We start from the raw sequence: 15778 nt of genomic DNA on the forward strand, positions 1-15778 counted from the left end.
ACCTAAGTCGCCTCCACATCACCCCTTATAGCGACACCTTCGCCAACCATCTAAACTAGCTAGCCTAAGCTAAACACTTCATCATGCTATTGGGTCGCGATTGCTATTGCAGCCTCTAAATCAAATCACAGTCATTTCTTTATCTGAACATCCAACGACAATCTACCACTAGTCCGGAATGCCACAGCCTACTGCGAGAAGAACCAGCAAGAAGCTCGCGTAGCATCTAATCACAATCATTAACATCAACTTCATGCTTCATGAAGACTCTCTAAAGAATCTTGGCCTCCGCGACGGTCAAGCGGCTTGACGTCAAGCACGTAGTTTGTCTGTTAGACGGACGCATCAAGCAGCTTGATGCGACCGTTTCGTACCCTCGCTAATTATTTTGAGTCGTCTCGCCGCTTCCGATTGTAAACAATGGTAACAGGGGGTCTAATAGGTACCTACTCAACGTTGCGAGATGCTGTAGGGTTAACGTTTATTGAATCATCTTTTAGATTCATGTGCAAATTGAATTGTAATGTCATCTTGCAAAGATTTATTAGTAAGCAGCAGGTCGTGATTATCAAACTGCTACTTTCTCATTGTTGTGAATTTACAGTATTCTTGCTGCGACAGGGAAAACCGTCAACGTAACACAACCAGATCAACCTAACCTAACCTAACCCTACCTAAGTCGCCTCCACATCACCCCTTATAGCGACACCTTCGCCAACCATCTAAACTAGCTAGCCTAAGCTAAACACTTCATCATGCTATTGGGTCGCGATTGCTATTGCAGCCTCTAAATCAAATCACAGTAATTTATTCATCTGAACATCCAACGACAATCTACCACTGGTTCAGAATGCCACAGCCTACTGCGAGAAGAACCAGCAAGAAACTCGCGTAGCATTTAATCTCAATCATTACTATCAACTTCATGCTTCTTGACGTCAAACACGTAGTTTGTCTGCTTGACGGACGCATCAAGCAGCTTGATGCGACCGTTTCGTACCCTCGCTAATTATTTTGAGTCGTCTCGCCGCTTCCGATTGTAAACAATGGTAACAGGGGGTCTAATAGGTACCTACTCAACGTTGCGAGATGCTGTAGGGTTAACGTTTATTGAATCATCTTTTAGATTCATGTGCAAATTGAATTGTAATGTCATCTTGCAAAGATTTATTAGTAAGTAGCAGGTCGTGATTATCAAACTGCTACTTTCTCATTGTTGTGAATTTACAGTATTCTTGCTGCGACAGGGAAAACCGTCAACGTAACACAACCAGATCAACCTAACCTAACCTAACCCTACCTAAGTCGCCTCCACATCACCCCTTATAGCGACACCTTCGCCAACCATCTAAACTAGCTAGCTTAAGCTAAACACTTCATCATGCTATTGGGTCGCGATTGCTATTGCAGCCTCTAAATCAAATCACAGTAATTTATTCATCTGAACATCCAACGACAATCTACCACTGGTTCAGAATGCCACAGCCTACTGCGAGAAGAACCAGCAAGAAACTCGCGTAGCATCTAATCTCAATCATTACTATCAACTTCATGCTTCTTGACGTCAAACACGTAGTTTGTCTGCTTGACGGACGCATCAAGCAGCTTGATGCGACCGTTTCGTACCCTCGCTAATTATTTTGAGTCGTCTCACCGCTTCCGATTGTAAACAATGGTAACAGGGGGTCTAATAGGTACCTACTCAACGTTGCGAGATGCTGTAGGGTTAACGTTTATTGAATCATCTTTTAGATTAATGTGCAAATTGAACTGTAATGTTATCTTGCAAAGATTTAGAGTGTGTCTTTATTGGATTGTTCCTAAATCACATCGCATGCAACAGACCAACGGATCCACGTGATTTTGCACATGGATGTAAGTAAATAAAAACCTGAAGAGTAACGTAAACTACAGTTTATCCGGGAAAAGAAAGTTCCTATGGGATTTAAAAATCTAAATCCACGCGTTACGAAGTTACAGGGCATCAATTTACCCTACTTCTTTTTTAATTTTTTTTCAAATACTAACAAAACCAAATAAATTCCTTTAAGTCGTTATTAAAAGCCACATCACCTCTTATAAGTCAATGAGAAAATAAATGACTACGAATACCTACTTAAAACTTGAAATAAGTAAATTAAACATAGCATTTTTAAATGAACTGGCAACTCAAGAGTTCCTACACCATATATGGTAGGGTAATGCGAAAAATTACATCTTTATAACTTTGACAGCTCTTATTTATTTTCACACCTACAACACAATTATATTTGAGGATGGTTTTTTGTTATTATTACTGTACAATGTGGATTACTCGGCATATTTATAACATCTGGACGATATAAAAAACCTTTTTCAACAATATTGGCTAATAACAAATTGCATTTTGCAGATTATTATCCAAAGAACTTTGCTGTCTACCTATCCCTTACAATTATATCCAAGTAGATACCTAGGACATACCTACTAGAATAATTATTCTATCTTTTAGCTGCTATGGGAGTAATACATAGGTACTTATTTTTTAATTTGCTTTTTTAAATCTTTTTTTTGGTGTTAAAAACCGGAACCACGAAATAAATAGATACCGTTTCAGTCCAAACGGTCCAAACTATTTACCTAATCAAAATTTTAATTTGTTTCGAAATTTATTCATATCAAATCTACCTACTTACCTAGTACCTGCCTCTATTTTTTGAGCTTTTTCCTATGTATTTTTATTTTTAAATTTTTACTTAGGTACTTATTGCCGTGATAGAGGCCTATTTGGAGAAAATTTCAACAAGCTACCTTATTACCCGACTCTTGTTTAGCACCCCATAGGTCAGAACCCTAAAAATTTAAAAAAAAATATTAGCTACCACATCCCTATTAAGGTTCCGTGTCAAATTAGGACCTTTATGTGGCAAAATGATGATTCGCTAATATAAAGAGTAAACTCATTCCCATTTCATTACACGCATATTAAATTTTTAACGGAGGCGCTTACTTTGAAATTTATTTACTATCATGTGTTACTTAATTACTTATAGACTAAGAGCCAGCGCGTGCCAGACCTTCGTTATTTTATAAAAGCCGAAAGTTTCTTTGCGTATTGTCCCCAACACAGGGAGGCATGATCATCGACTATGAAGTTTGGATTATGGTGGCTTTGGGAGATAACAGGTAATAAAGGTGTTAAACATTAACAATTTATTAAACATTGAGGGCGTCTGGCAGGGGGTTGCCATGACTCTAAGTGTCTGGCAATGCATGACATGATGATTAATACTATTCCAAAAAAAAATAAAAAAAAATAGCCTTTATACTTTGACGCAACATTTTTTACACCTTTATTACCTGTCACCTCCCATAGCCATCGTTCCTCCCTGTGTTGAGGACAAAACACAGAGAAACATTCAGCTTTTATAAAATAACGAAGTTCTGGCACGCGCTGGCTCTCTCTCTATTATGGTTGATGTTTTTTTTTCATTTTGAAAATTATTTCAGTTTATGTCTTATTAAGGAAACCATTTTTTTGAGGTTTTGATTCGGTTAGTTAAGGATTTATTAGATAAGTTTCGTGTTAAGGTCATTAGTGAGATGATGGAGAGATTTTTGAGTTGCCTATTACATGGTTGTAATCTTTTCATTGTTAGGTCGCGCTTGATTTAAAAATCTGTCTATGAAACTTTTGCGTTTTATAAACATTGATAAAAATTAGGCGAGAAGTAACGATAGGTAATTTAAAATGAAAATGTTTGTGTGAAATATCATTGCTTTTTTATTTTTTATTTATTTATCATCAAATCAAAATACATAAGTACAAATCAAAAAGCTTAAACTATAAAAACACTGAAAGAACCACAGAGGTTTGTCCTCAGTGTCCACTTTTCTGTTCATCCGTCTGGTATTCAAAAATCAAAATTCAAAATTCAAATAATTTATTCTAAATAGGTAATAAATTACTCTATTTTTGATGGTCGGTTGTTATATTTGTAAGATATACTTACCTACCTAGTGGTGAGAATTATTATACGCGAACTAAAAACAGCTACGAGGGAAACACGCGCTAATTTATTATTTTAAAAGGTATGAATCAAACTGATAATTCATATTATTATAATATCGTATGCCGAGCTTTTAACCCCCCTCCTAATTTCCGAGGAATTTGTACTACCTAATTGAAAAAAGCATAAGTAGTGCACCTTGTTTTATTTTTTTATGTTACCTGCGGCTGGCTCTGGGTTCTAGCATTTTGAGTCTTGTTTTTTAGTGACTACTAGCTTATGCTCGCGACTTCGTCCGCGTGGACTACACAAATTTCAAACTCCTATTTCACCCTCTTTGGGGTCGAATTTTCAAAATTCCTTTCTTAGCGGATGCCTACGTCATAATAGCTATCTGCATGCCAAATTTCAGCCTGATCCGTCCAGTAGTTTGCGCTGTGCGTTGATAGATCAGTCAGTCAGTCAGTCAGTCAGTCAGTCAGTCAGTCAGTCAGTCACCTTTTTTCCTTTTATATATTTAGATTACCTGTGCATTAGGCTGTAGGGCAGCGGATATAGCGTTCTGCTGCGCCGCCGCGGCCGCTGCTGCAGCCATGCTGGCGCCGAGCGGCCCGTAGGCGGCGCCGTAGTAACCGCCCATGGCCTGCGTCATACCACCGCCGGCCATACCTGGAAACAAATGGGATTTTAAGAGCCAAATTCAACAACGACTTTATTAACTGGGCTCCCCTCCAAAATAATATTTAAAGAGGTATCAGTAACCCGCAGACATGAAAAGCACCTATCTACTTACTACTCAGTGAAAAAAAACCGGCCAAGTGCGAGTCAGGCTCGCGCAATGAGGGTTCCGTACTACAGTCGTATTTTTTCGACATTTTGCACGATAATTCAAAAACTATGATGCATAAAAATAAATAAAAATCTGTTTTAGAATGTACAGGTGAAGACCTTTCATATGATACCCCATTTGATATACTTAGTCACTCACTTCGAAAGTTGAAAATACTAATTATTAGTTCATGACCACAATTTAATTTTTTTTGTGTGATTTAACCCTAAATTCACGGTTTTCAGATTTTTCCCCAAATGTCAGCTATAAGATCTACCTATCTTCCAAATTTCATGATTCTAGGTCAACGGGAAGTACCCTGTAGGTTTCTTGACAGACAGACAGACAACAAAGTGATCCTATAAGGGTTCCGTTTTTCCTTTTGAGGTACGGAACCCTAAAACACTGAAATTGACCGACTAATATAAGCTCGAAAATTCTCATGGATTGTAATACCTAACCATAGAATAAGATAACTACCTCTTCCAACATCAATGGTAATAACAGATGGTCAATGACTTCGTATGTCGTACATTATTTTTATTATATCACTGCAAATGATGATATTTCTAAACTAGACAAGTTCAGAATAGTAAAGCGAGGGGTAGCAAGTCAAAATTTGTTGTATACGATGCAGAATCTATGTTTACAGTAGGTATAAAATGAAATCAGCGTGAAATAGATAGAGGGTGTCTCTTTGAGGGACAAAATAGGTAACGAGGAAATCCGTAGAAGAACCAAAGTGACAGCTCAACGAATTCGTCAGCTAAAGTGGTAGTGCGCAGGCCATGTCTGTCGCAGAACCGATGGCCGCTGGGGCAGACGTGTTCAGGAGTGGAGACCGCGGAGCAACAAGAAGACCTTACGAAGGTTGTGGTAAGTGGGTGGATGAGGAGGGCGGAGGACCGTGTGTGGTGGTGCGCTTTTGGGAAGGCCTATGTCCAGCAGTAGACGCAAACAGGTTGATTGATTGATTGATAAAATGAAATACTGAATAAAAACGCAAGCGAAGCGAGCACGTAACTTATTGATATTCGCGTTATACCAGATCATTTTAATATCACTAATTTAGTAAGTTTAAAGTTACCTACTTTAAATCAAGAAAGGACGTGTACATAAACCTTTGCAACCTTCAGAACGATATTTCATCCCGAGCGAAGTACAACTAACCCCAAACTAAGGCGTGTTTAATAAACACCTCAGCGCTAAGGAACTGACCGGCGTTGGTTAATAGCTCTCGAGGGCCGGCGGGATTATTCACACAACAATGAAATAATTAATTGGTGCTCAAATCGGAGTTGCCGGCTCGCCATAATGTACTGGACCTCGGGTCGATATGTCGAAGTTTGTAAAATCAGGACACGGAAGCTTCGCATTGAGTATTTGGCTACATCAAAAATAAATTATTTCTCAGTGATTATTAAATAGAGATCCCGCTGGATCCAGGCGGCGTAAGACCGTGGCGTGTGGATTGTGGAAGTCCCTACAAGAGACCTATGTCCAGCAGTGGATGTCTATTGGTTTTTGTATTTGTATTTATTTATTTATTAAAGAAGAATATTTGCAGGTTACACAAGTTTGGTGCATTCATAAACTTTAAATAAGTTTTTCCGTACACCAGTGCCGTCGACAGTCGATAGGTACCTACACGTAACATTAATTTATTGTTATACTCAATACTTAACAGCTAACTAACAATTACTTAATATAAACTAACAACATTAAGCTAAATGTGGGTTATTTTAAACTTACTATACATTAAAAAGTAAAGTATTAGGTTGATGATGATGATGATGATGATGATGATGATTAAATAGAGGGTCTTCCAAAATACGTAAAATCCACGTCCTTTGTTAGTTTTAAGTGTAACTAATAACCATTTTAAATTATCGATTAAACTAAAAAAGTACGACAATATGATGTGACGTCACATTCCAGTATTTCATAGAATATCGCATACTAAGTGCTTGTTTTGAAGTTTGATAAAAAGTTACTGATTTGACTAGTTGTCAAATACCGTATTGCAGTAAAATAAGAGCTATCACTGTATTTGCTACAATGCATTGTTGCAATAAGAATACTATAAATTCAGCCACCAAAACAATATTATATAACCATAGTATTTTACAGCTAGTCAAATCAGTAACTTTTTATCAAACGTCAAAACGCGCGCTTAGTATGCAAGATTCTATGAAATACCGGTGTAAGACGTCACAATCATTTGACGTGTTTTTTTTTGTTTAATCGATAATTTAAAATGGTTATTACACTTAAAACCAACAAAGGACGTGGATTTTACGTATTTTGGAAGACTCTATTTAATAATCACCGAGAAATAATTTATTTTTGACATAGTCAAATACCGTATTGCGAATTGTAATAATGATTGATGCAAGTTTAGCTTAATTGACAGGTCTAAATCTAGCGCTATCCTTATTCTGCAGGGAACATTACGAAAGGGATATCAATACATTTGGACTTACCTATCGTTTTAGCTTAGTTTTTTAAAAGTTGAAAATACTAATTATTTGTTCACAAATTCACAGTTTTCGGTTTTTTCCTCTTACGTGTGCTATAAGACCTACTTACCTGCCAAATTTAATGATTCTAAGTCCATGGGAAGTACCCTATAGGTTTCAGACAGACAGACAAACAGACAACGAAGTGATTCTATAAGGGTTCCTTTTTTCCTTTTGAGGTACGGAACCCTAAAAAGGCTTCTTATAGGTAGACCTCTGTCCATTGAGTTCGGCTAAGGTGACCATCGTTTAGATTATACAGGACTTTCCCAGAACCTATAAGTTATAGGTTCTGGGAAAGTCCTGTATAATCTAAACGATGGTCACCTTAGCCGAACTCAATGGACAGAGGTCTACTCTAGACTATGTCCATTACGGCAGCCACTTGCACTGAGGTGTGAACCTGTGAATTCCAACTTTGAATTACTGTTCAGAACTGTTTTGAAATTCGATTATCGAACGCGTTCTATTCAATACAGATAACCAATACAATTAAGAGCACAGATAACGGATCTTATTAATTTGATACGTTCGAATTTTGAATTTAATATTGATGGATAAAATTTATTGATGTTTAGTTTAAATAGCCGTCATAAATTAGTTATTTTATACAATTTAATAAAACTGTTAGTCATAAATTACAGTAGGTACTACTTTTTGTATTTCCGTTCTTGAAATACCAATTATACCTATTTATAAGTAGGTACCTATAAAAAAGTAAAATAATCTAAGACTCGATTCTAATACTAGATGTACCTGCAGATACTTAAAATAAGTTTTAAATAATTAAACGGATATTCGCTTCATGAGAGCTTACCTAACTACAAACAACAGGTAAGTAGGTAAGTATCTATCTAATTTTAACCGACACCTTTATTAAAAAAATCAAAAACAAATTAATTACTATCATTCTTACCATTTTAGATTTATTCCCACGTTACCCATTCCCTATTCAATATATTCTTTTGTAATAATTAATTAACCTACTTGATCATTATAATCATGTTGAATACGGTATTTGACAACTACTCAAATCAGTGACTTTTTATCAAACGTCAAAACGCGCGCTAGTATGCGAGATTCTATGAAGTATACCTACCGATGTATGACGTCACAATCATTTGACGTGCTTTTTTTAGTTTAATAATCGATAATTTAAAATGGTTTTTACACTTAAAACCAACAAAGGACGTGGATTTTACGTATTTTGGAACACCCTCTATTTAATAATCACTGAGAAATAATTTATTTTTGATGTAGTCAAATACCCAATTGTCATTATACCAAATCATGACAGTAATCATGACGTCATTACACATAATCGAACACTCCACGTCTTCTAAGTACGTACCCGCGCAAGAGATTCCAATTTTAAATAAAAAAAATATATGAGACACCCTCATTGTAGTGACGTCAATCGAACCTACAATATATTGTAAACCAAATATTTTGCACATCCAAAACGGTACGATCACCGTGTTTGTCCAGGAAATAGAGTTCAAATTCGCTTAGCAAGCTATTTCGCAGCTGCGGTTATAAGTTTGCTTTGGGAAGGGACGATGGAGATTTTTTTTATTATATTTATAATTAAATTCGTTCTCATCTCCGTGTCTTCTTCTGGTATTGGCGTGAATAACGATGGATTTTTCTCTCCGGGAACTTTTTCAAGAGTTTTATTAATTTCGAACACACATTTTATGTTGGTGCCATTTTTAAATATTTTTCTTTTTTTTATGAACGACAGGTTTTGGGGTGATTATTTAATGAACCTGTTTCGGTGATTATTTAATGAACCATGTGATGATAGGTACCTATGTTACCTATCATTATTCTTATAAGAATGGTTATATGTAGGTAGATAAAGAGTTTATCATTCAAATTGTACAAAGAGCTATACTGTTAAAACTTGGTAAGTACCTAGATGTATTCTGTTAACCGCATTAATATTTTCACACAAAAAAGAAAAAAAAACAATAAATTTTGGGGGTTCCCCATACTATTAGAACTGAAACTCAAAATTTTTTTTCAACAAACCCATACGTGTGGGGTATTTATGGATAGCTCATCAAAAATGATATTGACGTTTCTAATATCATTTTTTTCTAAAATGAATAGTTTGAGCGAAAGACACTTCCAAAGTGGTAAAATGTGCCCCCCCTGTAACTTCTAAAATAAGATACCTAATGATAAAACTAAAAAAAATATAGGTATGATGTACATTACTATGCAAACTTCCACCGAAAATTAGTTTGAACGAGATCTAGTAAGTAGTTTTTAAATTTATCGTGCAAAATGTCGATAAAATACGATTGTAGTACGGAACCCTCAGTGCGCGAGTCTGATTCGCACTTGGCCGGCTTTTTTACTGTTTATTATTATGAATCCTATGAAATAACTATAGCTGATGCCGGCGACTTCGTCCACGTGGATTTAGTGTTTTAAAAATCCCGTGGGTACTCGTTGATTTTCCTGGATGAAATTCGGCTATGCAAAAAATAACGTCGATCTGTTGCTCCATTGCGACATGATTGAAGGACAAACCAACAAACAAACACACTTTCGCATTTATAATAGGTATGGGTAGTGATAATGTACATTTAATTTACGTAGTACCTACCACCGTAGCACTACCGTAGCACCTAACTAAACTGAAAACTAAGCTACGAGGATTACAAATGCACCCAGGTCCGAGAAAAATAAATAGGTACTTAATAGTAAGTAAGCTAAGTACTTAAAAGTTAAGTTTGACGACCTCCCTGGCGCAGTCGTGAGCGCTATGGTCTTATTAGTGGGAGGTCCCGGGTTCGATTCCTGGCAGGAGTTTGGAATTTTATAATTTCTAAATTTCTGGTCTGGTCTGGTGGGAGGCTTCGGCCGTGGCTAGTTACCACCCTACCGGCAAAGCCGTGCCGCCAAGCGATTTAGCGTTCCGGTACGATGCTGTGTAGAAACCAAAGGGGTACGGGTTTAATAAAAACTGCCATATCCCTTCCAAGTTAGCCCGCTATCATCTTAGACTGCATCATCACTTACCATCAGGTGAGATTGCAGTCAAGGGCTAAGTTGTATCTGAATAAAAAAAAAAAAAAAAACAAAGTTGCCGAAAAACAAATCAATACTCATCTAAATGTAAATAAACCCCCAAAAAAAGAAAAAAAAAAGAAAATAGAGTACAGGAAAAAACGGTACAAAGTGTAATTTCATACGTCCACCCTAAGGCTCGTTCACAATGCATCCATTTTCGCCGGGCGACCATTCAACGCATAATGACCGGCTTCCTACCAACATAATATATTAATACGTAAATATAGAGCAGGTATTGTGCATACGGCAACGGGGATCGATTCAGAAAACGGTCTGCCACCCGAGTGCTTAGCATGAGATGTTACATCTGACCGAACGTCCATAGAATTCGAGCGTCGAAACAAAATAACGTCACGTAAAGTGAACCTTCGCCAGAATAAAATGCGTGCCCGGGATCGGGAGCTCGATCCCCGGTACAATAAGTGTATTATACCGGGGATACAATAACACGTATAGACCTCATATTATAAGAAAACTCGAGCATGCTTGGAGTTCTCTATGTGATCAGATCAGAAATGAGGAGATCCGTAGGAAAACTAGAGTAAGCGACATAGCTAAACGAGTTGCGAAGCTGAAGTGGCAATGGGCAGGGCACATAGTTCGAAAAACCGATATAGACGTTGGGGTCCCAAGGTGCTAGAATGGCGACCTCGCCATTTCATTACGTTTCCATTTTGAGCGCTAACTGTATATGTAGGTAAATGGACATACTTGAGCTTTAAAAGTAAGCGGTGCCAAAGCTTCGAAATGAGGAGATCCGCAGGAGAACCAAGGTCACTGGCATAGCCCAAACTATTAGCAAGCTGAAGTGGCAGTGGGCAGGTCATGTCTGTCGTAGAGGCGATGGCCGCTGGAGCCGGAAAGTCCTTGAGTGGAGACCGCGTTTCAGCAAGCGTAGTGTGGGACGACGTGTTATATCGTCGGTCCATCGTGCTGGAAGATACCATAAAGAGGCTAGCGGGAAATGGCTGGATGAGGAAGGCTGATGACTGGGTGTGGTGGTGCTCTTTAGGGAAGGCCTATGTCCAACAGTGGACGTCCACAGGCTGATGATGATGATGGTGATGATGGTGCTAAAGCATTTCGAATCTCGAATACTATTGTCCAACGTTTGTGAGATGTAAAATCTTATACTAAGGCGGCTGAAAAGGGATTTTGTGTACCACCCTCGTCCGCTGTCGATTTCAATGTGTTAAATTTCACGGAAAAGTGGTCATTCTGTACGCCGTCAGGTGTTTCTATCGGCTCAGGTGATTTGTTATCCGCTAGATGGACTAGAGGTACTCACTGACATGTTTAAGGCGTATTTGGGTATATTGAAATGCTAGCTGATAAGTAATACTTATGAAAAAATCCTATTACAATGTAAAGGATTATTTATATGATAAGAAAGCTTGGGAATGAGTTGCTTAATAGCTTTGTGTTAGTTCTAATAAGTTTAAGTGATTTTGTAAAGTGGTGATAATGAAATGAATACCCGGCTGAGTTTGTTGTGGAATCTTCTCAGACCTGGGCGCGTTTGGAACCCTCGTAGCTTTAGTTTTAAGTACGTATTAATTATATGATTTTGCGTAACACCCTCGTCAGCTGTCGATTTCAATGTGTTAAATTTCACGGAAAAGTGGTCATTCTGATTTCTGTACGCCGTCAGGTGTTTCTATCGGCTCAGGTGATTTGTTATCCGCTAGATGGACTAGTTTAACTGATGACAGGTTTAACGCGTATTTGGTTACATATTGAAATGCTGCGAATGCTTGCTGATATGGTATGACGTCGTTATTCCAAATAACCATGACTTTACTTACTGAAAGTAAAATGGGTGCCACAAAAATCTATTTAAGTTTAGCTATTCTATCTATATGACATGAATAGCTAAACTTGAAATTTTTATACAATTTTTGATCAACATTATGATCAACCCATCGCCGGCTTACTGCAGAGCACGGGTCTCCGAAGTGAGAAGGGTTTGGCCATTGTCTACCACGCTGGCCATGTGCGGATTGGTAGACTTCACACACCTTTGAGAACATTATGGAGAACTCTCAGGCATGCAAGTTTCCTCACGATGTTTTCCTTCACCGTTAAAGCAAGTGATACTTTAATTGCTTAAAAATGCAAATAACTCTGAAAAGTTAGAGGTGCGTGCCCGAGATCGAACCCCTGACCTCCGATTGGAAGGCGGACGTCCTAACCACTAGGCTACCACAGCTTGGTACATACTTAGTATTACTTACACAATATCAGTATTCTGTGCAATTAATATTATGCTTCATAATATTATAACAATATGTTCATTAAAATATTTTTTACGTAACAAAGGCCGTTTAAATGGCATATACTTAAGCGTATTTGTTGCGAAGGAAATAAGTCTAGCGTAAATCTAAAACAGGGTTGCAACTTAAAAAAGTCGCGTAAAAAAACTCCTTGCAACAACTAAAAGTGACTAAAACTTTTTCCTTTACACGTGCAGAACGCCGGTAACTTTTCAAAGTTGAACCAGTCGTCTCGTTTTTATACTCAAAGAGCTAATCATCAAAAAACACTATTTAGAGCCTTAATAGCTCAACCGGTATAGGAGTGGACTGAAAACCGAAAAGTCGACGGTTCAAACCCCGCCCGTCGCACTATTGTCGTACCTACTCCTAGCACAAGCCTGACGCTTAATTGGAGAGGAAAGGTTCATATTAGTCATTTAACATGGCTAATATTCTTTATATAAAAAAAAAAATTATCGCTCCTTTCTAGATCAAAACTGTTTCAAATCAACTTGGATTCTCAGTTTCCGATCCTGGCTCAATTTTTAGCGTTCCATACTTCAAAAGAAAAAAGGAACTCTTATTTATATGATCACTTTATTACCTGTCTGCCAAGAAAACCTATAGGGTAGGTACTTGAAATTCCCATTGACCTAGAATCATGAAATTTTGCAAGTAGGGAAGTTTTATAGCACATCATTATCAACCGATAGACGTCCACTGCTAATACATAGGTCTCTTGTAGGGACTTCCACAGGCCACGGTCTTGCGCCGCCTGAATTCAGCAGCTCCCTGCGACTCGTCTGATGTCGTCCGTCCACCTTTGTTTGTCCTTCAATCACGTCGCAACAGTCCAATGGATTGACGTGATTTTTTTCACTGGTATAGATAAAGACCTGGAGAGTGACATAGGCTACTTTTTATCCCGGAAAATCAAAGAGTTCCTACGGGATTTTTAAAAAACCTAATTCCACGCGGACGAAGTCAAAGGCATCAGCTAGTGGGTAATAATTATAGTGTAGGTATGTACTGTATATAGTGTACGTAGTATGGGTATAAGCCAGTGGCGTGCCGGTCATAGAAGCATAAATGCACTGCTTACCCCAGTTGTAGTAGCTCAATGCAAATTTTACATTATGACCTGCCAGTAAACAGGTTCCTACCTAACTAATGCCTACCCTGGCTTCAAACCCTGTGCACGCCACTGGTATAAGCAGTGATAGCCTAGTGGTTACGACGTCCGCCTTCTAATCGGTGGTCGGGGGTTCGATCCCGGGCACGCACCTCTAACTTTTCAGAATTATGTGCGTTTTAATTAATTAAATATCACTTGGTTTAACGGTGAAGGAAAACATCGTGAGGAAACCTGCATGCCTGTGAGTTCTCCATAATGTTCTCAAAGGTGTCTATGGCCAAAACCCTTCTCACTCTGAGAGGAGACCCGTTTTCTGTAGTGAGCCGGTGATTTGATCATGATGATGATGATGAAACTCATTTCAATAAGGTTTTAAATAATTTGTTTAATTAAAATTTAATAGTAATATTAATATTTAATACTAATACTAATAGTACTAATTTTCTCAAAATCGGTTCGATATTGTTTTCAAAAATCTAAGTGAATTAATTTAAAGTAGGTTTACGTTTCAAAAAAAACTAATTTTTTGATCAAAAAGGTTTTCGCCCCCGGGTGGGCTCGAACCACCAACCTTTCGGTTAACAGCCGAACGCGCTAGCCAATTGCGCCACGGAGGCCTTGGGGGCACGCGCGAAATTCTGTATCAGTACCCACACACTTCTAAGTAGACCTATCTTATATGACGTCAGAAGTATTGTTACTTATTTGCTTAGTGGAAACCGATTAAATAAAGTCTTTGTTATAAATAGCTATAATAATATTTAAAGTTGTCTTTTTTGGGTTCCGTACCTCAAAAGGAAAAAAGGAACCCTTATAAGGATCACTTTGTTGTCTGTCTATTTGTCTGTCTGTCTGTCGGTCTGCCAAGAAAACCTATACGGACTATACGGTCATCGATATAAATGACAAGATATGCCCAAGCGAACAAAATTTTTCACGGTTTTGGAACCAAATAAATCAGCGCCACCTCTTAGATACTAATGATAATGATAATGGTAATGTACTCAAAGGTATGTGAAGTCTACCAATCCGCACATGGCCAGCGTGGTAGACTATGGCCAAAACCTTTCTCACTCTGAGAGGAGACCCGCGCTTTGTAGTGAGCCGGTGATGGGTTGATCATGATGATGATGATGTAATCAAGTGACTTTTGTTATGGTTGGCTCCTAGTCTATTTTCCTAAGTCTCGTGCCGTTTAATTAAAATCAGCAAAGGGCTTTGATGTGGCATTTTTGCGGCATCGTTCATAGTAAATTTAACCCTTTCTTGTGCGAATTAATTTGACTTTTTGTTGACATTGTTGCAACATGAATCGGAAAGGGAATTCGCTATTTTGGTTCAAGTAATAGCCTCCCTGGATGGTCTAACCTTTTGAACTGGTGAGGTTTCAATCGATATTGTTCCTGGGCTTTCATTGTAGGACATTATGACTACTTTCACAAGGCAATGGCAACTACTATTGTACTATTGTAATAAAATAATCCACATAATTAATTTAAATAATAATAATCATTGTATCTGACTCGTAATTTGCGTAATTAACTAATATTAATTTATATTAATATTATTAATTTATGATTTAATGACACCTTTATGAAGGAAAAAAAAAGAATAAACCTATACTTAAAATGTGAATGATTATTATTATTATTTGATTGTTAATTTGATTGTTAATGGAATAAGGGAAACGAAATGTAAGATTGTTTAATTTTTTTATTATTTGTAACGTATTAGATTAAAGGCTTTTTTATTTATTTATTTATAGGTACTGATTTTATCGAACAAAGCAGTGACTGCGAAAAATCTAAATAATATAAAAAGAAAAGGTGACTGACTGACTGATCATATTATCCGTCTGATAGCCACGTCTTAGTACGATTTTTTGAATAGTCGTATTCGATACGCATTGGCGCTTATATTCATTTTGTATCGTTAACTAATTACGACGTGCTGAAAGTTAAACTTCT

At 37.5% G+C, this 15778-nt stretch overlaps 1 protein-coding gene and 1 non-coding gene across 2 annotated transcripts in view; both read right to left on the bottom strand.

Annotated features, from left to right (window-relative positions):
• Positions 1-15778, bottom strand: part of LOC117982649 (transcription factor Sox-21-like) — an 82413-nt gene that overhangs the window by 15047 nt on the left and 51588 nt on the right. The window contains exon 4 of the mRNA XM_034969029.2: positions 4516-4658. Within this exon, the coding sequence (XP_034824920.1) occupies positions 4516-4658 (143 nt within the window). The remainder of the gene's footprint in view (positions 1-4515; positions 4659-15778) is intronic.
• Positions 14355-14428, bottom strand: TRNAN-GUU (transfer RNA asparagine (anticodon GUU)). The gene has a single exon. It is a non-coding gene; the product is annotated as a tRNA-Asn (tRNA).

Source organism: Maniola hyperantus, chromosome 1, assembly GCF_902806685.2.
Source record: "Maniola hyperantus chromosome 1, iAphHyp1.2, whole genome shotgun sequence".
Classification (NCBI taxonomy): domain Eukaryota; kingdom Metazoa; phylum Arthropoda; class Insecta; order Lepidoptera; family Nymphalidae; genus Maniola; species Maniola hyperantus.